General features: G+C 49.0%; 4 protein-coding genes and 1 non-coding gene across 5 annotated transcripts; 3 read left to right on the forward strand and 2 right to left on the reverse strand.

The window, feature by feature from the left end:
* Window positions 1-175: 175 nt before the first annotated feature.
* TbgDal_VIIItCys01 lies at window positions 176-247 on the forward strand. The gene has a single exon. It is a non-coding gene; the product is annotated as a tRNA-Cys (tRNA).
* Window positions 248-3,264: 3,017 nt separating this feature from the next.
* On the forward strand, window positions 3,265-3,564 carry TbgDal_VIII3200 (hypothetical protein, unlikely; the record flags this gene model as incomplete). The annotated part of the gene is made up of 1 exon (XM_011777347.1): window positions 3,265-3,564. The coding sequence occupies one exon, from the start codon at window positions 3,265-3,267 to the stop codon at window positions 3,562-3,564; it is 300 nt and encodes a 99-aa protein (XP_011775649.1).
* A 574-nt stretch (window positions 3,565-4,138) lies between these two features.
* TbgDal_VIII3210 (glycerol-3-phosphate dehydrogenase [NAD+],glycosomal, putative) lies at window positions 4,139-5,203 on the reverse strand (the record flags this gene model as incomplete). The annotated part of the gene is made up of 1 exon (XM_011777348.1): window positions 4,139-5,203. The coding sequence occupies one exon, from the start codon at window positions 5,201-5,203 to the stop codon at window positions 4,139-4,141; it is 1,065 nt and encodes a 354-aa protein (XP_011775650.1).
* A 256-nt stretch (window positions 5,204-5,459) lies between these two features.
* On the forward strand, window positions 5,460-5,819 carry TbgDal_VIII3220 (hypothetical protein, unlikely; the record flags this gene model as incomplete). Its single annotated transcript, XM_011777349.1, has 1 exon — window positions 5,460-5,819. The coding sequence occupies one exon, from the start codon at window positions 5,460-5,462 to the stop codon at window positions 5,817-5,819; it is 360 nt and encodes a 119-aa protein (XP_011775651.1).
* Window positions 5,820-5,885: 66 nt separating this feature from the next.
* TbgDal_VIII3230 (hypothetical protein, conserved) lies at window positions 5,886-24,797 on the reverse strand (the record flags this gene model as incomplete). The annotated part of the gene is made up of 1 exon (XM_011777350.1): window positions 5,886-24,797. One exon carries the CDS (start codon window positions 24,795-24,797, stop codon window positions 5,886-5,888), a length of 18,912 nt encoding a protein of 6,303 aa, XP_011775652.1.
* Window positions 24,798-26,305: the final 1,508 nt, after the last annotated feature.

Here is a 26,305-nt window from a genome sequence, read left to right on the forward strand (position 1 = left end):
CTGCAGCCGAATGCTCTACCACTGAGCTATGAATCCACACGCGGGAAAACATAAAACATCGTATTATTATAATATTTTACGGTTTCGCGAAGTTATCTTTTAGGTAAAGTAAGAAAGGAACATGCTTCACGATAAAAATATTAACTGCTGAAATTATTTGATATACCCTCCACGTGGATTCATAGCTCAGTGGTAGAGCATTCGGCTGCAGTCCGAATGGTCCCCGGTTCAAACCCGGGTGGGTCCTTAGTTTTCCGGAGGAGGGAAGAGGGGGCCATCTGACTCCCGCTCGCCGATGACTTCGCCGGTTCCTTCAGCGTGCATGCTAAGCTTTTTGAAAACCTAGCTATCACAAAAAAAAAACGTTAGGAAATAAAAAAGTTCGTTCTCCTATTTTCCACACCTGTGGTTACAATTATATACTTAACGCTCATGCCACAGGGAAAAAATGAGCCTGTCACTACCAAAGGCACGATGAGTCCCTGTCCGCATATTCGCCCTAACTTTATCTTATAATGCGGCTCGGTCGGGAAAAGTTCGAATGTATCCACACACACACGCACACAAAAAAAAAGGATTCGCAGTTTTCATTGCGCTGCGATTGGAACATTACCCAAAGAAACCCACGCGTAAAAGGATGAGCTTCACACCTCGCCGCAGATCGCAACTTAGAGAATTCTGCGCGAAACGAAGCAGTTTGGTGCGGATAATGCCGTTAACGGTGTGGCTTCCCATTACTGGAGGGATCTCCGGGACAATACCTTTCCATATACGGATCGGTTATGTGAGCGATGGTAAGTTGATATCGAAACCCTCCTCCCACAGCCAATTCAAAAACAGAGTTGTATTTGCCCGTTTGGGTTCACCGCTAAAGGTGCATCGGCGCCTGACGGCAAACTGAAACAGCGGCCATTGTCAGGGAAAGCAGAAAGGCACGGGGCTATGGCGATTGGTCGGAGTTACAGTTGTCGGTCGTGAAGAAAAGGGGTGAGGAACGTTGGGCAACGAGACGGTTGGGGGAGATAAACCTGGATCAAGGCCTTTGTATGGCGACGCCGGCCTGAAACGAACATCGGAGCCAAAGAGCCGCGACATCTGGGCTAAGGAGGGAAAGTGCGGTAATGAGGTTGTGGGGGTGGGGATTGAGAAGACTGCGCGGTAACGGGGTGGGTACCGAAAACAACAGGAGAGATTGAACATAGCGAAAACCTGGCGTGCCACGTGAAAGATATGGAGGATGAAAAAAAAAGCGTGAAAAGTGCCCAGCGGCTATGGCGCCGCCGCTAAATGAATGGCAAGAGGGTAATTCTTCATCCCTTGGCTCGGCAGCCTGATATACTAGGAAAGGTCGCAGGTCATCGGGGATTCCGACGATACCTGAGTCGGATTGCCCACGGCCGAGTTCTTCAGTTTTCTCAGCCGCGGGATGCGCAGCGCCGCGTGCGCCCGGGGGATGAACTCACCGGAACACAAGTGTAAGCAGAAATGTCGGCAACCAAGTGCACTTGGGGTTGGTGAAGGAGCGGGATGAGCCCGGGAGAGAAAAGACGCGAGCAACGGCCTCCTCGACTCTGCAGTTGTCGTTAAGGAGGGAGGTGGAGGAAATAGCTGGAGTGACCCGAACCGGCGATCCAATGTGGGAACACCAGGAGGGACCGGATCGAAATGAGAAAATGGCTCAGCATATCTAGGTGAAGAAAAAGATGTCATGGAATAGGCTACTTGTGGGGAAGCTCGTGCAAAATTTGAAATGTAGCAACAACCCCGCTGAGGTGCGCGCCCCGCGGGAACGCGTGCGATATCGGATTATGGTTAAGGCACAAGCACATCCAACAACCGGCGGAAGGGCAGAGTGATGAGGCGCGAAACGAAATGGAGGAGTTTATGCTGAAAGGTCAGCGATTGAGCGGAAAGCCTAACCACCGCAGACCCAAACAAGACGTCGTACCGTGGGCTTCGACAATTCTCACAGGCGCCAGGGATATGGCAGATCCTGTGGCGCCGCTAGGGAGATTTTTCACGATGACAGGAATGTTGTTGCCCATATTTGGCCAGTGGAACGAGCAACGGGTGTGCGGTCGGGGCTGAAAAGGAAGGATAGGATGAAGACGGTAAGGTACTATTATAATCGTGTGTTCAAAACAAGTTTGTGGAGTGGGAAAGGTATTTGCCGTTGTGTGTGTTTGTGTGTGCGGAGAGACGGAATACGCTCATTCCAGTAAACTATATGAGAAAGGTTTATCCTTAGGCTCACGGCCGAACTGGGACGTGGGTGGTGCAGGCGGAATTACGCCGGGCCACCAATCCCACTACAAACTGTATGGGACAAAGGGCCTTATTACACATCTTACGCGCGGCCACGCATCTAAGACATCACGAGAGTGACAGGTGAAAATAAGGCCGCTGCAAAGAGGAGTGGATGCTTTTATGCACGCCACAGCAGCGGGCTGTTGAGGTTATCTGGTACTTAGACTTGTGGAATTCAGTCTCAACCCGAAAAGACTGGCAGTAAACTGAAGTTTGCCGTCCGCCAGTGAGCAGGTTACCGTTAAGAGGCTCAGGCTGGGCACACCATTGGCAGTTGTGGCCGCACCGACGGGGTCTACGCGACACAGCTCTCCTTTAAAGAGAATCATCCCAACACACAATTCCCGTACCTTCCCGCATTGAGTTACAGCCGGTCTGAACACCCATGCGCTTATTTTAAGCCTCCTTGGTGTGCGCGCAGCGCGCCACTGCTAGTGAACAGCTTCTTTTTCAAAAAAAAAACTTTCCACAGCCCTGCGCAATGCCAAATGGTATTTTCATAGGGCTGCCGCCCCAGTAGGTCTCCTTGTGAAATTCACTTTTTTTGAACTGGTGTTTTCCCGACAGCTCCTGATTCCTTGTCCCTCAACAGGCGGTTGGTAGGTAAATCCAGGTATTAATCCAGTTGCCAGACGTTTCGCCCATTTCCTCCCAGCCTTACCTCAATATTTAGGACAGCAAAACCCGCACCGAAATTGTTTAAGACATGCACAAATGCAAGCCACCCTTTAATTAAAATTCGTCCAATCGATCCCACTGCTTATATGCCGAGAGAATAAAACACAAAACGCGGTCACTTCATAATCGCAGAATCATCCAGTTTTGCGCAAAAGCGTATCATTACCTCCCTACCCCAAATCTCCCCCGACATATTTTGATTACTCTTACGAGCACTCACGTGTCACAAAAGCAAGTGCAAAAAAAAAAAGCTCTACTGATCTCGAAGAAGCCCAACTGATGCAATACACCCCTCCCCCACAATCAAAAACGAAATTGCCATTTAATCGCCCTCGTGCAAATCATGTCAGCTCTAGTGCAGCTATTACGCTTACGGTGTGGGCCTTTCCCCTCTTACAGTTTCCATTCAAGGGGAAAGTAAGCATTACCGTGGTTAAAACAACCACCATAAGGCGCAAAAACGTAACGGCACGCATGCTCAACCGAAAAAGAAAAACACACCCCCACCCACCTAACCAACATACGGAACTGTACAATACGCCTGATGATGGCGGGAATGGGGAAAGATATGGGGCATGAAAAAAACTCTTTTCCCGTCAGTATGGTATGCATCACACGGCGCATGCACCCCAAACATCCCAACGAAAGATGTCCTCCTGCGGGAAAACAGAAGGTCGGATAGCAACTACATCATTTTCATACAACCATCTAATATAACTTTGTGAAGGCAAAAATCAAAGTGTGGTAGAAAGAAAAGGTTGAGAGAACAAGGTTGTGTGGCATGTTCCGCAAGATAATGACAGCAAGTGACGCAGAGCCGGGTAGCGGCACACACACACACACACAGCAGCGGTTGGCCGCACATAAGAAAGTTTCCAGCATCAGGCCTATAAGGCTATTCACGTTTTAGAATTGTTGGATCAAAATAATGAGAAACGAAAAAGAAAAGATTCAGAATGGCAAAAAATTGAAGAAACCTTAGATTCAACCGTTAGGATGCCGCATAATGAGGAAGGAACGCAATATGGTTACAACCTCGGTGTGCACTGCCGCTTACTCCCTATTGTTGTTATTGAAATATGGCATATAACAAGAAAGGAAACCCACATCCACTTTGCTAAACCCACACCGCCCACACGAATGTAATCGTGTTTTACATTTTGGAAGTGCGCGGGAGCGCTGGGAGCCCCTCATCAGCCAACTTGCAGGAGTTGAGCTTCTTGAACGAGCGTTTGGCACAACCGTTGGCATACAACACATTGTAGACCTCATGGCATATGGGGAGGTGCACGTTGTGCTTCTTGGCGAGTCGCTCCAGCGGCTCAGCGGTTGCAACACCCTCAGCAACGGCCTTGCTGGTGCGCTTGATCTCTTCGAGGGAAATGCCTTGGCCGAGCTTCATGCCCACCGTAAAGTTACGTGAGAGTTCTGAAGAGCAGGTGAGCAGTAAGTCACCGAGGCCGGGAAGGCCGAAGACAGCCTCACCCGTGCCGCCAAGTGCCAAGGTCAGGTCACGGATTTCGAGAAGACCACGAGAGATGAGGGCAGCGCGGGCATTGTTCTCAGTTCCAAGTCCCTTTAGTGCACCTGAGGCAATGGCAAGCACATTCTTCATGGCGCTTGCGATCTCGCATCCGATAACATCGGTGGTTGCCCAGCAACGGAAGGAGCCGTCGGATGTGGTCATGATTCTCTGAATCTTTCGTGCCATGTCGATGTCGGCCGCGGCAGTGCAAACATTTGTCAGCATTCCCTTAGCAACTTCAATGGCGAATGAAGGGCCAGCAATAACACCGATTGGATAGTTGGGCAGGAACTCCTCCAAGATCTGTGCGGGGAAGAGGAGGGAGGAGCGCTCGATGCCCTTGCTGCACATCACCACGGGCACGTTGCGGGAAACAACGTGGTTGCGGAGGATGTGGCTGTTCTTCTGGAGGAACCCGCGGAGGAACTGCGTCGGGATGACGAAGAGGACAATCTCCGCACCTTTCGCGCACTCCTCAGCATCGGCCGTGAAGGTAAGGTTAGCTGGAAGCGGTGCACCGGGAAGGAAATATACGTTTTCGTGCTTCTGGTTCACAACACGGGCCTCATTGGCGTTCATATGCCATACGGACACAGACTCACACTTCTTTGCAAGGACGCACGCCAGAGCGGTACCGAAGGCGCCACTGCCGAACACCGCACCGCGCTTCAGATATGTCACACCGGAGACCATTATGTGTTTGATATGATTTCTTGCTGTCTTTGATATTACTGTAGCTTTTGCTCGTTGATTAATATAACTGAGGCTTGTAGTATTGCTAACCGTGGTTTCGCAAATACGTCCAGTAGGAAAAGGAAAAGAGACGGGAAGTTGAAGCAACAGATATGGCGGAGGTGCATGAACTCAACAAAATGCTCGCACACGATGCAGAATAATCACTACCAGCAGCTTAGACGGAAACCGTTCTATAACCCCGAAGGGGATCTCTATGAATGTGTATACCATTGCCATGAGGCGGTGCACAGGCACATATGCGCATGGTGGAGAGGTTAGCTATTGGTTGGCTAAGCCTCCGTTTTCCCTACTTTTTTTTGGGGGGAGGGATGGGGCTGTAGAGTTTTGTATTTATTTTTATCGTCCCCATTCCTTCACCATTGGTATATTTTTCAATATTTCTATTTCATTCTATCCAGCTTCCGCCCCAACAACGGAATGTGTAAAAAATAAAATGTTGGGTTGCCATATTTTATACGTGTACACGCGTAGACCCTTTTTCATTTGGACCCCTCCTCCCTTTCTCAAAGGCCACAGTATGATGGTCAGCAGTGCTGTTATTATCATTTTTTAAAAAAATTAACTCTCCGTTTCATCTCTTTCCCTTCCCATGGTTGTAACTTGGTTAAGGTTTATAATGCTACGACTTGTTCCCTGCTGTTGTGTCATTTGCTTTCGATTGAGGTGTTGGTGGTGGACCCTTACGCAGGTCGTCGTTTTGTTGTGCCTGGTTAATGACTGGTCTCGATGTGTAACCCATTATCCTAAAGGGGCCGACCCATGAATGATTCCCGTTTGTACTGTCCCCTATGGTGTCCGTAGTGGTTGCATCAGTCGTTGGTATGATGGATGGCAGTGGTTTCGGTTGCTGGGCTGACCCTAATTGTGGCGGTCTTGGTTGTATTGGAGGTAAACCACGTTGGTCGTCTTTCGGTTGCGCCGTGGAAGCACTCCCAACTGAAGTGGAACCTTGCCTATCGGTTGTTGATTGCTCCCTTCTCAAACTCGCATCAGATGCTGAGGCTTCAGAAGGTGGGGGCTTAGGCGGGGGTACCGTTGGAATAATCTTCATTTCATATGTTTCTGTGCTGCCAGTTTTGGATCCATCCCCACTCGGATTCTTTGCTGCCACTTCCTTTACTTGCTTCGTGTTCGGCATCACAATCGGGGCAGGATCAGCTTTAACCTGTTCCACCACCGAGTAGTTGGTGTTGGCGCTTTCGTTTACTCCATCATCGGTGCGCGAGTGGTTGCCGTTCCTTCTCCCCCCACTATTTTTCCTCAATGACAGTGAACGAACCTTTCCACTAGCGTTAAGCGCTTGAGATGCTGCAGGCGTACCGGGCGCCGCGCTGGTGAAACGGTCGTTGGGACGGGGCCTCATGTACACAAAATCCTTCAGCATTTTAGAGTCCCGACGCATCCCCTTGCAAAGATGCCAAACAAGGACAACTAGTAATACGAGAAGAACGAAAAGTAATATGACTCCTCCGATAAGTAAGAAGAACCAGGTGTCCAATTGAGCATCCCCCGGTGCCGAGTTGTCCACCACCCCATTCACTAGCGTTCCCCAACTCTCTGTGCGATCGCTTGGTGCGAAGCAAAGATAAAATAGCCCACCCCCATAATTAACTTGCATGTGAAGGGAACCTGACTCATTTTCTGCGGGTTTCACAATTGAAGTGGCTTCCACACCTTGACTACAGTCAGAAGTGCGCCTCGCTCCGTAACGATGCCCGGTGCTCAATCCCGATCCGGCTAGCGTGAGAGACGTAAAGGTGCTATTGCTTTCGTTATGCACTGTGACTGCGCGCACAAACACAAGAGTTGCAGACGTGGAAGCAACGGGGGTGTCTGAGGGTTTGTATAGGAACGTGAAACTAAGTAGATAATCGGGCTCCTCCGTCATCTTCATGTCTGCAGTGGGAGCCGGCGGCGCGGTGCCAGAATAATACAGTGTCGATCCCAATGCGTTAACATCATCTGGTTTTACGTCGCCTCCGCCGGGCGTATTCACAACGAAATCGTGAGGCACGCCCAAAACCGGTTTGCCATCCGCGACCAGAGTGAGTGTACAACGAAGCTGTTCCGATGGAGAGTACCAGTGCTCCGAACTTGTCCGCTTTGAAACACATGTAACGCCAGATTCACCCTTCCTCGGATCGCCAATCACAGCAAAACTTGCCGGGCTTCCCTTCATTGGAGTCTGCACACCGCTGGTGTCGTCGTTGGAAATTGAACCCAAAACGGAAATTGACTGCGATATATTATCTACGGACACGTTAAACAAGTACGCGCCTTCCTCGTTGTCCGGGTGGCTGCCTATGGCTATGGGGTTATTCGTGACTGAATCATTGTTATATTGCTTCACAAAATGGAAGTACTTGGGTAATGCAACGACATTCTCCTCAGTCCCGTTAATCTTCCGTTTTCCTTGCGCACTACACTTGAGTTGGTCCTTCTGGCGCACCATCCACGGCTGAGGCAGCCCTACCGTACTCGACTTACACTGGAGCGTGCTTTCAGGTTCAGGTTTAGACCCAATGAACATCCGCACCGGAGAATTCTTGACAGGCACAGATCCAGCCGGTACGTTTGCCGTAACGGTGATGTAGATTAACTCGGTCTTCGGGTCGTCGTGGGGCGGAAAAGCAGTGAAGCTGTACGTTGGGGGTCCTCCGCTAGGCTTGTCCGGTGTGACTTCGGTGTGGCTCCCACCAGTCACCGTTACGATGTAAGATGTAGGAGAGCCATTGGGCCCTGCGGTGATTTTGCACGATACATTTACATTCATGTCACTCGTCCCGTCTGGCAAGGTAGCGCGTGGAATAATATCTTTGGGAATACAAGAGAGAGTTGCCGGGTCTACAGGATTGGGGTCACTATCCACCTTGAACGATGAAGAAGATCCACGAATAGTCACTCCACCACTAAGATTGAAGTTTGCCTCCATGACGTACGTCCCCGGTTCTGACACGGCAAGCTCAAGGAACTGGAACGTGCTGTGATCTTTGTCGCTGTAGGCATTTCCCCCGCTGAGCAAATCATCAACGTATTTTCCTTCCTCATTTTTCAGACGCATATAAACAGTGGCAGTCGGGTCTGACGCGGCACCTCCCGAGGAATTCACGAGCGCTACAAGTGGCTGCTGCGAACACTTCTTGGAGGCTTTGCACACGGGTTGAGTTCTAAACTCTGCCTTAGTTGCTGTTCTGTCGGCGACGGAAATCGGTGTGGGGAGCTGTAGGATATAAGAGTCTTGCTTTCTGAAGCACACCACGTGGTTTCCGGCTTCATGTGGTGTAGAGTTATAAAAAGCAGTAGCGCCGTCACCACTTACGTTATCCACCCGTTTAAACTTACCGGTGTTGCAGGGGTCACCATTTTTTTTTCCAGTATCTGCAACGAGCGCTGCTTCATCTTCCTCGACCAGTCCAACGCCCCGGAACTCCAGTACCAGAGGGACATTAACGAGGGGAACGGTAAGGGCATTAAACGTTAGGAGCGAGTTTTCCACCGCAAATGATTCGGCGGTGATAAGTTTCATATCCCCTGTAGAAATATTCGATCTGAAGCAGATAACGTATCGCCCCAAGACTGGGAACTGAAACTCCACTAGCAGGGAATGCAAACCTTGTCCTCTCTTCATTGCAAAGCTACCGTTAACACGCGGTTTATAGGTCGTGTTCGTACAAACGTCGTTCGGGGGTGTTACTCCAGATGTCCCTACAGCTACAACTTCGTCGTCCGTAGTCAGTCCCTTTCCCTCTAAATTAAAGAGGGAATTGATTCCAAGGGATGGGGTTGTCAAAACAGTGACATTTTCGACAACGGATGGGAGAACCACAGGTCCAGGGGAGGACCTTGGTGGGAAAATTGCGGGCAACTCCATTCCCATGGGTAAGAAGCAAAGCCCATACGACCCCTCGTTCATTACTCGAACTGTCCACAAATCCTTCTGATGTACGCTGGGTTGCATCGGCGTACCTCCGCCATGCACAGTTGACATACAAGCCAATGCAACGTCTTTCATATTTGTTGTCTCCTTATCTTCGAGGGGTACTAACCACAAGGTTTCTTCGGCAATTGGTGGGGACACACTTCTGAAGCCCAGTAGTGCGTTGATGTGCTGCCTCGAGAGCTTTATTTGCAACAAGTCAGTTGTGTAAACGGTAGTTGGATCCGCCGACCAGCCGGACGGGTCGGCTGCGGTAGCAATTACGGTACCCACGACACGAGCACATTCACGGGAACCGCCTACCTGGCAATCACCTGTGGGATGTGAATAACAAATATGATACGTACCCTCTCGCTCAACTGCTGTCGTAACTCTTACTTTTCCACTCGCAGGCTCCAAATACGTGAAGAGGTCACTAGAGGACGCTGGTGGATCCAGGCCAACACAAGCTGCTGGATTATCCACGAGGACAACATAGTCCGCGTCTGTGGGGTCGACATCAAGCGTGAAATTGAATATGTTCCGTGCGATTGCCTGTACTGGTTCTTTTAAGATAGGAGGGGTACCTTGTATCACCCGCATCGCCTTCTCAACCAGTAATGATGTTACTCCACCTTCCAAGTAGCACAGTGAGAGGCTTTCATCTTCCCCTGTTGATTTTCTAGCACGAAGTGATGCCGACGAACCTTTCACATATGCCACGTCATGGGGAAACTCCCCAAGTGCGTTTCCGGGATCCTCATAATACCGAAAGTCGTTGCACCGTTCGGAGCTGTAGAAAACTAGCGCTGTCTCCGGAGGGGGTGAAGTTGACATAATGGCCCAAGTTGTTAGTTCACCATCCATGACTGTGCTCCCTTTCGCCGACATGGCATGAAAGGGATCTGGCTCAATTACCTTCAATTCGCTATCCAGCATCATGCGGAACTTACCACCATTGAGTTTGTAGCAAACCCAATACGACCCCATCCACTGCGGTGTGATCCGTATCGTCTGCACAAAATGGGTTCCATTCGCCTCCAGCGGATAATAATGCACCGAATTACCTGATTCTTCCTGGTAACAGGACTCGTCCCCACGGGGGTTCCGAGCAGAAACAAGCCTCACCTCGTCTGCTTTTCCTTCAGGTCCTGATGCAAGTCCAAAACCCGTGAACACCATGCTGACCAAGTGATTAGCCCGCGTAGGCGTTGGTGCCATTGGGTGAGTGATGAGATTCCATGGATTAGGGCGAATTGTAATAGGTTCAAATCCCCAGACAACAGACCCGTTGCGCACGTAGCACAACGTTTGTTCCCCCCTTGTTCCTGAAGCCATCTGGAAGGTTAGATTGTATGGAAGGTGGTCTGTACGAGACGGCGAGGTTGCGATTACATCTGGATCCCTCCCAGGCTGTGCACACGAGACGTTCCCCACATACAACTTTACTTGGTCATGCCCCGTCAGTCCGTCCCCTTCACTGGGCAGCTCATCACCGACGGTGAAATTCAGAGTAAATAGCTGCCCCTCTGCCGCTTCCTCCGGCGTCTGTGATACGGTTACGGGGATGCGCGGCAGGATAGTAAGATTTCCGTACACTTGCGTCCATGCAGCATCGTCAGCAAGGCGGTAGCACACAGTGTACACCCCCGCCGTTTCGGAGCTTATGACTATGAGAGCTGTATCACTTGTGGCAGACGCAACCGGCCATCCACTTGATGCACCGGAGACGGAATTGTCATTCCCACGTGGATGGGGCGTAATCCCGTTAGGCGGCTCAGAGGTGTTACTACATAAATCACTGCTGCGTACGATCTTCACACGGTCACTTTTACCAAGGTTCGTCCCGCGAAACTCAATCGTATTAACTTGCAAAGCTCGGGCTGCACCGCCCTTCACATTGAAGCTGGAGGGATTCGCAGGCTCAACCACGAGGGGTCTGTTCGCCACCTCTGTCCATGTATGTTCCTTCAGCCTGTAGCAAACAACAAACTTTTCACTTGGCTTGTCATCATTTGACGGCGCTTCCGAATGAATTATTATGTTGTGCGCCTTCGTCCGATTCCCCTTTCCTATCACGGCAGCCCCTTCATTTTCCAATAAGTTCCAACAAGATATTCCTTCCTTTTGTATTGCATAGAGGTCACCTTCGGAGAGTAACGTCGAGTCATCTTCCTCACTGTTAGGGTCGAAATCCAGGTCGAACAACTGCCCTCGACGAATGGGGGTTAAGTTGGATGTCCAGTTCGTGGGATTCGGGCCATACACCCTAAAAGATGCTCCTACATCTTCGACACTGCAGCCAACAGATCTATAACAAAACAGGTATATTCCTTTATTTTTGGGTTCAATTGCTCCGACGGTTTTGGTTGCATTTCCGTAGACACCAGAACCGGACGCTTTGCGCATAAAGCAATACCCACCATAATCAGATGCAGGGTTCTCAAGTACGAGCGCGGTAGCAACATCAAAGTTACCGTTGTATTCTGGACCATACTCGTATGGAAATGGTACACTCGGTCCATATGGTTTCAGTCCAGGGCCATGATCCACACTTCCTGTGGTAGCGATAAATGACACCAGTGGCCGCTCACCTACGACTAACGACCCCTGCTTTGATACGGATGAAATGATACTACCACTGACGCCCACGTCTAGCAGGTCGGTTCCGTTCATATCGAAGGGAACCAGGAAGTGATTTCCGTCCTTGTCCTTGTAGCAAAGGCGCAGCGACTGGGTTCCGTTACCCAGGTACACCGGTGGTGTCGTAAATGAAGTGTTCTCTGACGCAATTGCCGTTCCATTGATTGTTTGCTCTGCTCCGCTTATCTTCACTGTTGTGGAGTATGTTTCTTTGCCGTTAACGTCTATACACTCATCATTCCCCGAGACAAAACGTAATACCTCTTCCCTATTAAACGTATATTTTTCGCTGTGCATTAAGTTGAATGTCAAGGTCTGGCCGAGCCGCAGACACCCGTCGTGTTTCACCGTCGGTGATCGGGGTGTTGCGTCAAACGCTTCGCACACCGGGCTCCAAGAGACAGCCTCACTACCGGTGTCACCATACTGATAGCAAAATTTGTAATCACCGGGGTTTTGCACGTGTGTTAATGCAGCAACTGCACCACTCTGCATGGTTACACGTGCTTCAAAGATCGTGCCGTCACTTTCAAAGCAGGGTGTTTTCTTGGGAACCACTCGGAGCTTGTCCCCCTCATTGAAAATTCCTTCCGCTCCTGCCTGTGGACGAATTGTTGTCTTCACATATTGCAAGACCCTCCGACTTTCCTTTTTCTCTCTTGCCTCTCCGTTGAAAGAATACGAACAACCCTGGACCGCTGAAGCTGACAGGTTAATTGGCGGAAATACCGGCGCCCACGTCCCGCTTTGAAGTTTGTAACAAACATACCACAAACCAGTTTCAGCTTTATTCTCGAACGTGGCAACAATCGACGATGTTTTCGTGTCATTGTTTGGTTGCCTCACCTTTGCAGGAAGGGCGCTGAAGGAGCATTCACCCGAATAAAAGTTATTGATTACGTTTCCACTGATCTTGGCTTCCCTGCACTCCTCTGGGGTTCGCACGAATGTGATTTCATCATCATCTCCAACAACATCATCTTCCTCACGAGAAGCGTGCCCGAACGTAAGTTGAAGAGTCCTCCCTGCCCGAATCATGTGCTCTTCCTCAGGGGAAGTCCCTAATTTCAGATACGGCCGTACGTTCAACGTCTGCGATGACGCTGGTTCATCTTCCAGGGAAACACGTGTGAAGTGAGAGCTGCTGCTAAGGTTCGCACATATTATTACTTCCATGGGCCCCAGTGAATGGTCCAGCTCAATTTCCATGTTATTATCAGTCAAATTCCCCTTCATACTCTTTTCATCAAAGAGCCGGTGTGTATCACCACTAGCGTTGTTACACACTGTCAACCCATCATGGTACTTCACAAATTTTACATTGCTGAGGGTCTCATCCGTTGTTCCGTCCGTAAGCGAAAAATTCAACTTTACCGTCTGTCCGACGTATACTGGCTTGGGATTTATCTTTGCCGCAACCTTGGGTTTCAATACCGACAAGTAACAATCACCTCCCCACGGGAGAAATCGTGTGCATGGGCAAACGAGCTGTCCGACGCCACTGTTGTTGAAGCAAATGCGATATTTTTCTTTCGTCATCGAAACGGGCCACTCAACATCGTAACTCATAGTCGTTTCATTTTTCACAGGATAGCCGGAGCGCCCTTCCACGAAATCGGGCTCAAAGTTGTGGCTACAGTCCAGCACATTTGGGTCATAGGTCGAGACACGCCAAGTTTCATTACCAACCGTGGCACCATCCTCAAGAAAGAATGTCAACTTCTGAAACTCTCCCGCCGTCACATTAGATTCCATGATGCATTTCACACCGTTAGACTTAATTGTCAGCGATTCGGGCAGCAGTATGGGCGTGACATTACGCAGTTGGTAGCAGACGTTATACTCCCCACCCACAAATGAGACAGAAGGAGTTGTGTACGTTGTATTGCTGGTTGACGCATCCCTATCCAGCTTGAAATTAATGCAGTCCAGACAATTTTTGCCGAGAGGATCACCACACGACATGTTTTTAGGAACGGCCCAAGCAAGATCACCTGTGGCATCCAAAGCCCCCTCTAAGTCATTGAACTGTAGAATAAACGACTCGCCGGTGTGCGGTGCCTCGTCCGACTGCAACTTCCACGAGTTCGGAGCCATCTGCCTAACCTCAATCTCACCGGTTGTGCTTGAACCACCAATCAGGCTCCACTGTCCCTCATTGGCGCTGTAGTAGCAAACCGAGTAACGTCCTGGAGTTACAAAACTTGAGTAGTTCCATGTGTCGTTGGTGCTGATTAAAGTGACCACAGACTCATTTTCTCCAGACTTTGTGACCCTTAGTGTGTCGTTCAAACCTACAATTGCTTGCGCGCTATCACACCCCACCGTTGCGTTGGGCACAGCAATACGCACCAAATCCTCTTCTCCAGGCTCGTCGACCAATTTAAACCTGAGTGTTACTTGCTGCCCCACGCGAGGAGGCGCGGGCTCCGATTGAAACGACGCCGGGTTGGGGCCCAGAATGTGCAATTCCGAAATGTTTCCCGTGGGTGTGAGCGACACGTCCGATGACTCGCCCCCGCTTGTTCGCACGCACAAACGTACAGGTCCCCCCGTCCTCCACACAGGGACTTCCACAAATGATTCATTGACCTTCTGGAGATGTGGTTCCAGCACGCTTTCAGCGGTGTAGTTGTGACACCATGACTGAGGGGAAGGCTCAGATGCAGAGATTACATCGAATTTTATCCCATCGATGGTTTTGCCATCTTCCTGCTTAATGTAAATGTGATGTCCAACACGGGCTTTGCCAATAGGTGGTGTGAAGTTCACCCTTTGGGGTACAGGGTCCTTTAGTGATAAAGGAGAACCAACATTGATCCATGACATACCGCGGCGGTAACAAACGTACACCCGCGTAACATCTTCATGCGCCACCAGTTGCGCCACAGTGGTTAAGCGCGATTCATCCTCCACGTTTTCGGCGACGGCGAATTGACCTACCCGTTGGTAAAATTTCTGGGAGGTGGAATTGAGTGAGGAAACCGAATCGCACGGTTCATCACTGAATACGACGCTGTCCTCCGCTGGGTCAAGTCCGACCCCCCCAAAAGAAATATTGAAATACTGACGAAATCTCACCGTATCGTTGGGTGGGATAGTTTCCCATCCGGATGGGTTAGGCTCTTGCAACTCCAACAACTGCGGCACCTCTGCCACCGTACCTTCCGCCTTTGTGTAACACACAACCAACAACTTTTCCTCAAGAGCTGACGGAAGGCCAAACAGATACGTTGGGTAAGCGCTCTCGGCAACTGCTACCTCATTTGTTGTATTGTCACAGGGGGTGCTGATATTCAGTGTAGGTCCTTCAAACTTAACGATGGAGGCCGTGTCACCAGGTGCCGCGTTGGGGAATTTCATGCTAATATTCTTCATTCCACTTGATACAAGTTTTGGGTGAGTTTCCATAGATGATGGGTCTGCTTTCTGAATTGCCAAATTGCCTTCCTCAGGTACTATCGCAACGAACTCACTTTGGTTGGCCTCCCTATAGCACACGGTGTAATCAAGCGGGAAAACAGTCTCCTGTGGGGGCACATTGGGGCCCAGCGAAGGCACGTGTAGACTACATTCATCCTTGCCAGAGTCAGTAAGATTAACGTTCTCGCAGTGGGAGAAAACTCCCGTTCCGTTTGCTTCGTACGTCTCCCAACACTTTCTCTCTGCAGAAACAATCATCACACTACCCGTGGTGCGTACGTCATCAAATGGTTTCCCAACCGTCAACTCATCGCCTGTGGTTCCCAGTACCTTTACCTTCGCTCGCTGGCCTTGATATGTTGGTGAGGGAGACACTTTGGCATCATTTGGCCATCTGGGCACTGGAGTAATGGGCTTTGCCCCAACTTGTGCGAACCCGCTTCCCGACACACGGTAGCAAACGGGATATTCACCGGCCGCTTCCATGCCCACACGCAGTTTAATATTACCCCCAGCTTCAGAGACGATTCCGTATGATTGGCCATACGGAAGCGCGGCAGATTCACCGTCGAAACAATTGCAGTTGGGGCACGTAATCATCGCTTCGTCACCCGTGGAGGGCTGGTGCGTATCATTGGGAAAAGTCACCTCCGTTGCTCTTCCAAGCATCGGGTTGTTGCTTGTCTGGTACCTTAAGGGGCCTCCGGGAAATACTTCCAGCGGTTGTCGCATCTGCACGTAGTCTTGCAAGTGTTTGCGACGATAACAAACGGTGTACAGACCTGCGCCAGCGTTGGTGAGAGGCAGGTAAAAGGTGGCCCAACTGGAGTCTGCACCCAAACTGTAAAATATGCCGACGGCATCCGCAAGATTTGGATCACAATTTCGGCCATGCTTCACGATCGCCATGCGGTCCCCTTCAGACAGCTGATTACCCCTAAAAGTTAACTTAGGCCTCGTTCCAACACGGGGAACAAAATCCCAGACGTAATCAAACGGGACGGTATTATGCATAAGGAAGTACGCAGACCGCACAAGCCCCCGTCCTTTGCGGCGATAGCACAACGCCACGTCCTCAGTGGGTATCTTCTTCACTGTCAGCTCAACAAGCGATTCGTTCATGTACCGTTGCTTCATTTCTGCTCCCGGAAGCTGCGTTGGCGCTAAAGTTTCCCCACATTTCTCATTACAAGGTTCTGTAGCTGCGACCAGGTAGGCTGTGTCATCACTTGTTAGACTCCTTCCGTAAACAAACATTTTGAATGGACCTTGCTGCGATGGGGAAAGGGGTGGCTCCGAAACGACATAACTTGGTTCTTGCGCCTTAACAGACAGCACTTTAGGCGTTACATCAACGTTTCTATCAAAATGCCGCGGTTTAATACATAATGTGTACTGCCGATGGCTGTGGCCACTCGGCAGAGACACTTCCCACTGTGCTTTGCCCACCACCGAACTGTTGAGGGTTGGTCGAATCACATCTTCCGCTTCAGGTGTCGTGGAGCCGCTGCAATCCATACCCTGCGGCCTAAGCGAAAATTCATCCTCTTTGGTAAATAGAATCTTCGAATAGATCGCCTCTTTATAAGATAGCGTAAACGTCATGGTCTCGAGAAATAAAGGTTGAGATGGACACATTTCCATTGTCGATATGAAGTCAGGGTAAACTGAGAACGTGGATTCGTTCAGAGTATTCCCAACGGGAACCAAGGAGTAACCTAGATGCGTATCAGCCCTCTTGTAGCAAATGTAGTAGTCTCCGACGTACCGTTCATCTTTTTCCAAAGGGATTAGGAACGTTGCGGTGCCGGATGTGTGGTCAACGGAAGTTGCCTTCCATTCTTTTGATGCAAGTGGGCCCTCCGGCGAATCACAGGGGTATCTTCCATCCCCTTCTGATGTAACATTCGCAAGGATAATGGTGTCGTTGAGGCTGAGACCACTCTTTCCGCCAGATACCTTCCCATTACTAGCACCTTTAAACTTCAAGGTAATATTGCTGCCAATGAAGCCGAATGATGGCGCGAAGCCGCATGGGTTGCATGGTGCAATGGTGATGCGATCTTGATGCGCGATACCCCTTTCCATTTTGGATTCATTGGTGCCGATGTACAGCTGATAGGACCCCTGTTTCGCCATTGCCACGGAAAATCTGTTTGGTGTGCTATTTTTGTGGTAAAAAGCCGGTGCAACGAAAGGCGGATCTGGGTCACAACTCCTCTGTGGACCTTGTGCAAATTTCACGAAATCGGCACTTACATCCACAACACTGCTGTTGAATGATAGCTGAAAAAGTTCAAACGGACGGGGCGACTCGGGCTCAAAGATGAAGCCGCTGAAGGGGCTAGCAGAGAATGTGATATTTTTAAACACGTAACTATTAGGGGATGACTGCGCTGGTACTTCGGCCCACGTCCCATTTTTCAGCGCATAGCACACCGCCACAGTAACGGCTTCTTTTGCGCACACACGATATGCCGCTGCGTTCGCATTGCTATGACTCCCTATAGGTTCCAGCACTTCAATTGCCTTGCTTCCGGAAGCCTCTTCTGTACACACAAATCTCTTGGACGCTTCAGTGCGCTCCACAAGCTTAATTTTGTCACCGTGCGCAAGTTTCCCCTCGGTGTCGGTGATGTTCAGTAAAGTTTGCTCTGTGACATACAAGGATGATGATCTCAACTCATAGCCGCTTGGATGCGGTTCCCCAACATCGAAGTACGGCAGATCCGGCAGCCGATCCCACTCGCTGGAAACAGCCGTGTTTTTATAGCACACAATGAACCTTCCGCTCTTGTTAACACGCAGCTGATACCACGTTTGGGAGGGACTAACCACGTTAACGCTATGCCCCCCATTGTGGTTCGGACTACCCCCATCGTTCTCACTCTCCGCTTCATATGGTTTTCCATAGCATACCGAGTCGCTAGCATTCTCGCTTTCCTCCTTTGTCACTTCAACCACCTTTATCCTGTCACTAGAGCCTAATCTGCTCCCCAACACCGTGATGTTCACTTGTTGCCCCATGTATGGAGTACTCGGATCCACAAAGTAGCGTCGCGCTCCACTTAGACCAACAGAAAAGATGTGTCCTCCCCGTGAGTTCGGTACAGAAAAGTATTCATCCTGTCCACTTACGCGAAAGCATACGAGGAGGTGGGATTTGGTCTTCACGGTTGTGGTCCAATTCGCACGTTCATCCGTTTCTCTCGTCCACGACTTCCCATTGGCAACTTTAATATCCTCTATTTGGGTCCTGTTGACACAACTCGGCCTGCCGCTTTCCGTCACATCATCGTTCTGAACGGTGACCAACCGTACATCATTTTGCATTAATTCTTTCTCGGAAAAGATAGGGTCCGTCGCCTCGAAGGTAATTTGGAACGGCATGTTGACGAGGAGGATTTCAGCAGTGGTGAAATTTCTGGGAGACGGATCCTTTACTGCGATAGGCAACCCGTACACTGGAGCCGCGTACGACTTTTCGTCAGTCCCCACGCGGAAGCAGAGATGGTAACTGCCACCGTTTTCGAATGGGGCTCTCATAACTCCCGTAGAGGTATCAACCTGTAAGCCTTCTTCAAGAAGCTGTATATTTCCGTCTGGGATTGCTTCATTCTTTGTAGGACGAAAGCAGTTGTTTATGAGGTCACTGTCCACCCTGTTGCTTTCGCTCTTCGTCACGAAGAAAATGCTGGAGAAGTTCGTGTTATTGTATCGGCCACCAAAAGTAAAACTCAGAGTGTTTTGGGGAACCCACGCACGCGGAGCTGGAGGACGAATCGTGAAGTTCGATATTGGTGCCTCGGTTACCTTGATGAAAGCTGGAGAGAAAAGGTCACCAATCGTCTCAAAGTCAAAAAACGCCTGGTCACTCTCTCGATTACTACGCCGCATGCAGATGTAAAACTCCCCAGGCATTTCAGTTTCCCCTCCCATTACGAGATGCAAGTAGGCACCCTTTGGATCGTCTTTTTTCTCAACGAAGCCAAAGTCTTTTGGTATAGCCGCTACATTTGAGGCTGTGAGGGGGTTCTTGCAGTCGCGTGTCTTCGATAAAAGTACCTCGTCATTCGCTGCCGGTGTTGACTGCCGTTCGTATACCAATTCTGGTGTTAGAGAAACATCCGTTTCAAACTTCATGTAAAAGCGTTCACCGATAAAAACTGTAAGGGAACCATCCTCGCCAACGCTAACGCTTTTGGGTGACTGCGTTTCGTAGACCTCCAAAATATCGGGTTTCACACGAAGGGTCGCTCCGAACGCTTTAGAGGTGTAGCACACGACATAACTTCCTTCCCTTACCTTTTCGGCAGGAATAGTCCACACGGAATTCATGCCATCCATGGTAACATTGCCTCCAACAACATTTCCACTGTCATCGCATGAGGGTTCAAATGTACTGCCAGTTTTCAGAATTAATTTTGGTTCGTCCTCAGGTGACAGGATGTCCTCCTTTGATTCATTTCCGTGGAATGTTACCACAAGCGTCCGACCGGCTTGCGGTTGAAGAGGCACAGAGGTCCATTTACTGGGAATGGGCTCAATTGGTGCAATGTTGAGGTCCAACTTGTCATCCGCCCCCACAGTTGCATACGACCCACCATTGCGTCGGTAACAAACAGTGAGCCGTTGCCCAACGTACTCGCTGGTAAACCTGACATCCGTCGCCACAGCCACTTGCCCTTCCCTCACTTCTGCGGTCGTTACATTGTATTCGCCAATTGAGGTCACGTTTTTCAAACCACACTCATAGAGCGTTCCGTTGATTATACGCACAGAGTCCTCCGCCGAAAGTCGCAGATTCGCGGTGGAAAAGAATGTAAAGTTGATTGACTGTCCCACGAACGGTATTACGGGTTTTAGTGAATATTCTGATGGCGTCGCATTAAAAACAGAGAGCGTTTTTCCCGCACTTGTCGTCCTTACGAGAAACAATGAGCTGGTCGTGTTCACACAAAGTGCATAAGTTGAAGGTGCAACACGAAGTCTCCCAAAAAACAAGCCGGACGTGTTCGGCTCAAGTTTAATTGTTACCTTGAACTCAGGATCCTTCTCATGAGCCTCATAGAACGGCGCATAATTACACTCTTGGCTTTCATCAATGAGATCGATGGCCTCTATTGCCTGCATACCTTCGTCGGGAGGCCCAATAGATACGCCTAGAAGCTCGTACTGAGCCAGTTGGTGTTCGGGAGATACGCCAGAGCCACGAAGCTCGTAATGCAATTCATTTTCTCTTATAGTAAAGTTTCCCCTATTATTATCATCAATATCGACACGCATGACGTTGCCCCCTTTGGTGTAGCACGCGACATACCCATCAGCCGAGGTTCCGTTAAATCGCACAACACGAGCCCACTGCGTCCCGCCATCATTCACAATGGGAGTCCCAACACCCACCATCACAGTTTCGCCACTACAGTTCCCACGCCGTACAGCCATTTCATCCTTTTCGGTAAGTTCAGTTCCGTTAACAGTTGAGGTGCCGTACATTCCCACAGAAACGGAGTTGTTGTCAAATGAAACAACAGAAGGGTTGGGAGGCAGAAGCGTCATATTCTTCCCGCTCAAACTTCGCACAGGAGCCCAAGTTGTGCCACTGCGTTTGTAGCACAGCTGGAGTGAACAAGATGTGCCCGGCTGATCACAGAGAGTGTTGTTGTGTATTAACCCGCTCTCAAAATATTCATGCGCAACGAAGCTCCACTTAGCCAGAACTCCATCGGTGTCGGTGAGTGCACCGGCCGCCCCATCCTCACCATTCAGCAAGCGGCTTAGCTTGCGAGCTGGTCGCGCACTGTCGTTTCGCAGGTCGTGGCAGGAAATGCCCTTACCAGGAAGAATGAATATTTCATCCTCCTGCGAGAGATCGCTTCCTTTTACTTCTAGTACAATAGGCGTGTCTTGGTTCGCATAGAAGCTGTAATGGGACGGGGTGAAGAAAGCCGGGTTCGCCGGGCCCACGTTGAGCCACTTGGGCACCATGTGGCTTTGTGAAACGTCGTCACCATAACAAACGCGGTAATCTCCCTTTTCCAGATAGGTGTAGGGGAACGTTATGGTTGTTACGGAGCCCTCACAGTTCGTGCTGGTGATACCTTTAGTTTTATCATCCCAGCACGATGAATTCTTTCCTGGAAGCAGCCGGATGGGGATGCACGCAGAGCAGACGGACTGATCGCACTCCAATTTCATAGCTAAGAACTGTCCTGCGGAGGGCGCATCAGGTATAGTTGTGAAGTCACTCGGTTCCGGGCCTTTAACAGTTAGGGGAGAAGTTTCGTACTTACTCGACTGCGGTAACTCAGTAAACACACTTTCAATGCCGTAGCAAACGCGGTACCTTCCGGGATCGTTCACAACCACATTAGCCTTGTAGTGCCTATCTGTGACGACCACGTCACCAACGATGCCCTCTGCTCCACTTTCCACATCCCCTACAAGATCATGGCATCTCCACCTTTCAGGAATCAACCTCACACGATGTTCATCTGTGAGTTTGATACACGATTCCTTCATGCACTCTTGCGTAACACCGATGGTGATGGGTCGGTAACTGCGGTGAACTCCGCCTTGACTTGTCGCCTCGTAAAAGGTCGGCTGTGCCATTCCAACAATTACATTGCCCATGTATGTTGTGCTGTTTCGGAGAGATGAGGCGTAACACACTACGTAGATGGCACCATAGCCGTGATTGTCAAACCCAGATGGATTCTCCCACACGGTGGTATTGTCATCTTCACCCGCTACCAGCGCCACATCCTGATAAGTCACGCGATCATTCTCAGGGCAATCGTCATCACAGTAACATTTTGTTCGTGGACCCGAAGAGTTTACAAACCTGTAAAAGTGCACGCTTTCGCTTCCCAACCTCAGTACAGACGTATTAGAGTGAAATTTCAGCGTTACACGCAGCCCAGCTCGCTTTGCATCATCACCTGCTGGCGTATCGCTTATGCTGGAAGGCTGTGACTCGGAGAACTGAATGGACTCAGTGTATGTAACATGCTTGCCACCACCCCATACGTAGCATAGATGTACCACCGCTCCAGTGTAGAGTGCGTGCGAACCCCTGTATCGGAAAGCAACGGAACTTGTGCTGTCATTTCCCGAAAGCGCTGTAGAATTCAGGACGGTATTCGGTTTATTGCTCAATGGTGGGCACACCTTCGTCTTCGTACCGAGCATGGCATCGTCCTTAAACACAAGAACTGTGTCCTCGCCGGCGTTTAACCCTCGGCCTCTGAATGTCGAATTCAGCGATACTTCACCAACACGCCACACATCAGGACTATGACCAGAGTGCTTGACCACCTGATCTTCCGCCTCAAATACAACATTCGCTGCTGACAACTCCCTGCCTTTATGCAACACGGGTATATACGTTTCCGCACCGTTCTTTGCACACAGGATGTACTCCACGTTGGTTGAGGCACCGAAAATACTCACTGAATTCTCAAACCGCGCAGAGACATAGTCATCTTCATTCTGCGGTAACTCGCAAGCTGATGTATATCTGTTATTAATTAGGCAGAAGTGGAAAACACATCTCTCCCATGAGCGCACAAGTTTCAGGTCGGAGGGCATGATACCTGATGACAGTGCTACAGTGGCCGTTTCCTTGAGAGTAAGCTTACCGTCTGGTAGTTCGAAACGAAGATCATACTCACTCACATATAAATGGTTCTTCCCACAATTGCCATTTGTGGGTTCCATTGTGCCTTGCGGGCGTGCTACAGACCATACACCAAGTGATCGGATGTAATAACACACTTTCAGACAATGGTGCGCCTCACCAACAACATCGTACCTGTATACTGTTCCTTTCTCCACTTCAAAACCGTTCTCGGCACGGAATTTATTGGACTGCATACCATGAGTGCACTCCGTATCAACAGAAACGAAATACACTGTATCCGCAGCGGAGAGATCATGCCCATGGAATGTCATGGAACCCGTTTGTCCACCACGCAGAGGATACGGTGCGAGTTCGAAGGAGGGATTGCGGTCGTTGATAGTGATTCTCCCATTCACCTCAGCGGCATTCAGAGAGCCACTCTTTCGGTAACACACTCTCAGCATCCCACCACCGTTTGAATCAGGGTCTACAACAACTCGACACTTTGGTGTGTGCCCATTCCTTAACGAGCAGTTAAACCTTGTCACACCATCTTTTTCATGATCCCCACACGTGTCCAATGACACGAAGGCGGAGTCCCGCGTAGCATCAAGACCCGTGCCATTAAGCTCAATTTCCACCCTTTGCCCAATGACAACTGCGGGTGATACCACTGCGAAGGATGTGGGCTGAAGTACCTCTATCGTAAAATACGATTCCTGCGATTCGTCACCGTCGCCAATCCTTCGCAACTTACTCCATTCGTTGGAGGAATGATTGTAATAGCATACATTACCCTCCATTTTATCATCAATAAGCATTTTAGTTGAAAAATTGACTCTCGCCATCGCATTCTCAACACTAATTTTTCCAACCTGTAGACCATATAGTAACGGCGCTTTGTCTGAGCAAGCCGAATCTTTCTGTACAATTATTATTTTATCTCCCTCAGTGGGAGTACTACCACCATGAAGTTGCAGGTAACCTTCCTCACGTGCCTGTGGTCTCACGGGTATTGTGCTGTATGTGTTGGTATTAGTGGCCTCAAAAGTAATGATTGCTCCGGTATTGTCTTTTTTGCCATCCTCAACTGCGGTATATGACCTTTCCTGATGTGAGGGGTTGCTACATGCCTCTGCTCCAGCACCGCAGTATGATACACAGATGGCAAAGGTTTTCTTGGTCGACGACGGTTGCAGGGAGAAGGTTCCCGTGACCCTTCCTGTTCCAACACCCTCCAGCTCATTCAATTCGATGGTGTCTTCACTTGCCTTGGCACATAATTCTGAGACATGACTGGCATCACTACATTCCTCCACATTTCCACAGGGAAAAAGGAAGATGGTACGGTTTCCACCGAAGCCGCTGTTGACGGGGCGTCCCTTCTGTGCTGTTTCCTCCACAGTGAGGCGTAAGAGATCCAACCCATGAGGACTTGGTTCTGCACTCAAAGAAAAATCCCTGTAAAGACTTGGACATACATCCAATTGAGAGCCATCTCCTCCAGAATCCACACGCTTTGCAGGGAAGGTCTTGTTACCAGACACATAACATATACCGTATTTATCTCCCACGGTAAAGATACTACTGCGCACTGTGAACGCCCCCTTGGCATTACCACCGTCGTGATCGACAGTAGAGACGTTGAAGATATCATCTGGAATTGGTTTGCTATTACAATTTTTGGCATTTTCCTCTCGCACAAAATAAAACATATCAGTGCTAGAAAACTTCATGTCATCATTACCGTCACTGGAACCCTTGCTGAACTCTACTTGTGCGGTTTGATGTAGTGAGAGTTGCACAGCATTTGTAAGCTTGAACTCTACAGTGGCCATTGCTTTACCCCCAATAACCAACAGAATCACCGCAAGTAAAGTAGACAGATTCAGACGTCCATGTCTCACGCACTGATTAGTATAGCTCATGTTTCCAATCAAACAACCGTAACACCCTTGCGAGGTACTGCGCGCAATAGCAGTGTTGTATGCGTTTCTTGGCGTACAAACAACCAATAATATCCGCTTCTTCTTCACGTCCGCTTCCGTAGCCACTACCGCGGAACAAATTTGGGGAGATAACTAAAATGTTTTAGCACTGTCTGTTTTGCTTTAGAAACGTGTAGCGCCGATTATGTGACCCGTCTTTCCTGCGTTTTCTGGTGGCTTAATTTTACTTCGATCCTGCTTTAGTTATGGTTTTGTTGGATGTGTGTGTGTCTTTTTGTTCTGTATTTCCAACCTACGCAGCCAGTTGTTGTTGTTTGGTATATATATTCTTCTCGGTTATATGAGCAAAGAAGCTCAGTGCTTTGTCAATTTTTGGTGCCGTTCCCCCAGCTTAATTTACAGGTGGATTTTCGTCCTCACTTTCCTTCTTCTGTTGTTACCGCACGTGAAAGTGTTTATTGACCCTTCCTGTTGTATATATATATATATATATATGTGTATGTGTGTGTGTATATTTTTATGTGTTTATATGTGACTAACACAATGGGACAAACAAAATAGGAACGTCGCCGTAACACACACCCAAAAAAAACACAACAGAAGAGTTTTGTGCGTTTTTTGTGGATGTTTTTTTTCTATGGGATGGTGACGAGAACGTCAATATTCGTTAATGCGAGACGGTATGTACTCACGTGATCAAAATGTCGTGAAGGGAATATGCAGGTTCCCTTAAAACGACAAAGCCTATGGTTGATTTTCAAACAATAATAATAATAATAATTAAAGACCAAAGTAAGAAAAAAAAGGAAAAAAATGAAGAGAAAATTTTGTTTTCTTCCTTGCCTACCTCCTCCCCCTTTTTTGCTTACTTTCTATGTGTCCTAAATTAGTTTTGCAAGGTGAAGAACCTAATGATTGATATGTTTCAATCTTTGTAAGGCAGGGTGATGTCGTGCGAATGTATTTGTATGCGAAGGAATTATAGAAAGAAGAAACCAGAGAAAGAGAAAGAGGGAAAGAGAGAGAGACAAGAGGAAGTACAATTAAAAATGACAGAAATAACATCAGAGAGAATGAAAGCAAAACAAAACAAAAAAGGAAGAATGCAGTGCGTGAAATTAAGTAAATAAAAAATGGGCACACAATGCACGAGCAGACGCACACACATATAATAAAGATGGGTAGTAAACAGAGACAAATGCGGTTCAAAATCGTAAGGGCATCAGTTAGGAGGGAGAGGGCAAGGATAAATAGACATAAAAAAGAAAATGCATGAGCCAGAAAAAAACGGCTGTTGCCAAGCGTGTGCATCCGCAAGGACGAAAGAAGTAGAACAAACCAGTTAGAGCAAAAACAACAACAGAAACGCAACAACAACACACACAAACACAAAAAAAAACACATAAACTTCGGTAGGAAAACCTTTTGCACGTATAAATATACTTATATATATAAATACATGCAACTTGATGAATGAAGCGGGAGAA

Source organism: Trypanosoma brucei, chromosome 8 (genome assembly GCF_000210295.1).
Source record: "Trypanosoma brucei gambiense DAL972 chromosome 8, complete sequence".
Classification (NCBI taxonomy): domain Eukaryota; phylum Euglenozoa; class Kinetoplastea; order Trypanosomatida; family Trypanosomatidae; genus Trypanosoma; species Trypanosoma brucei.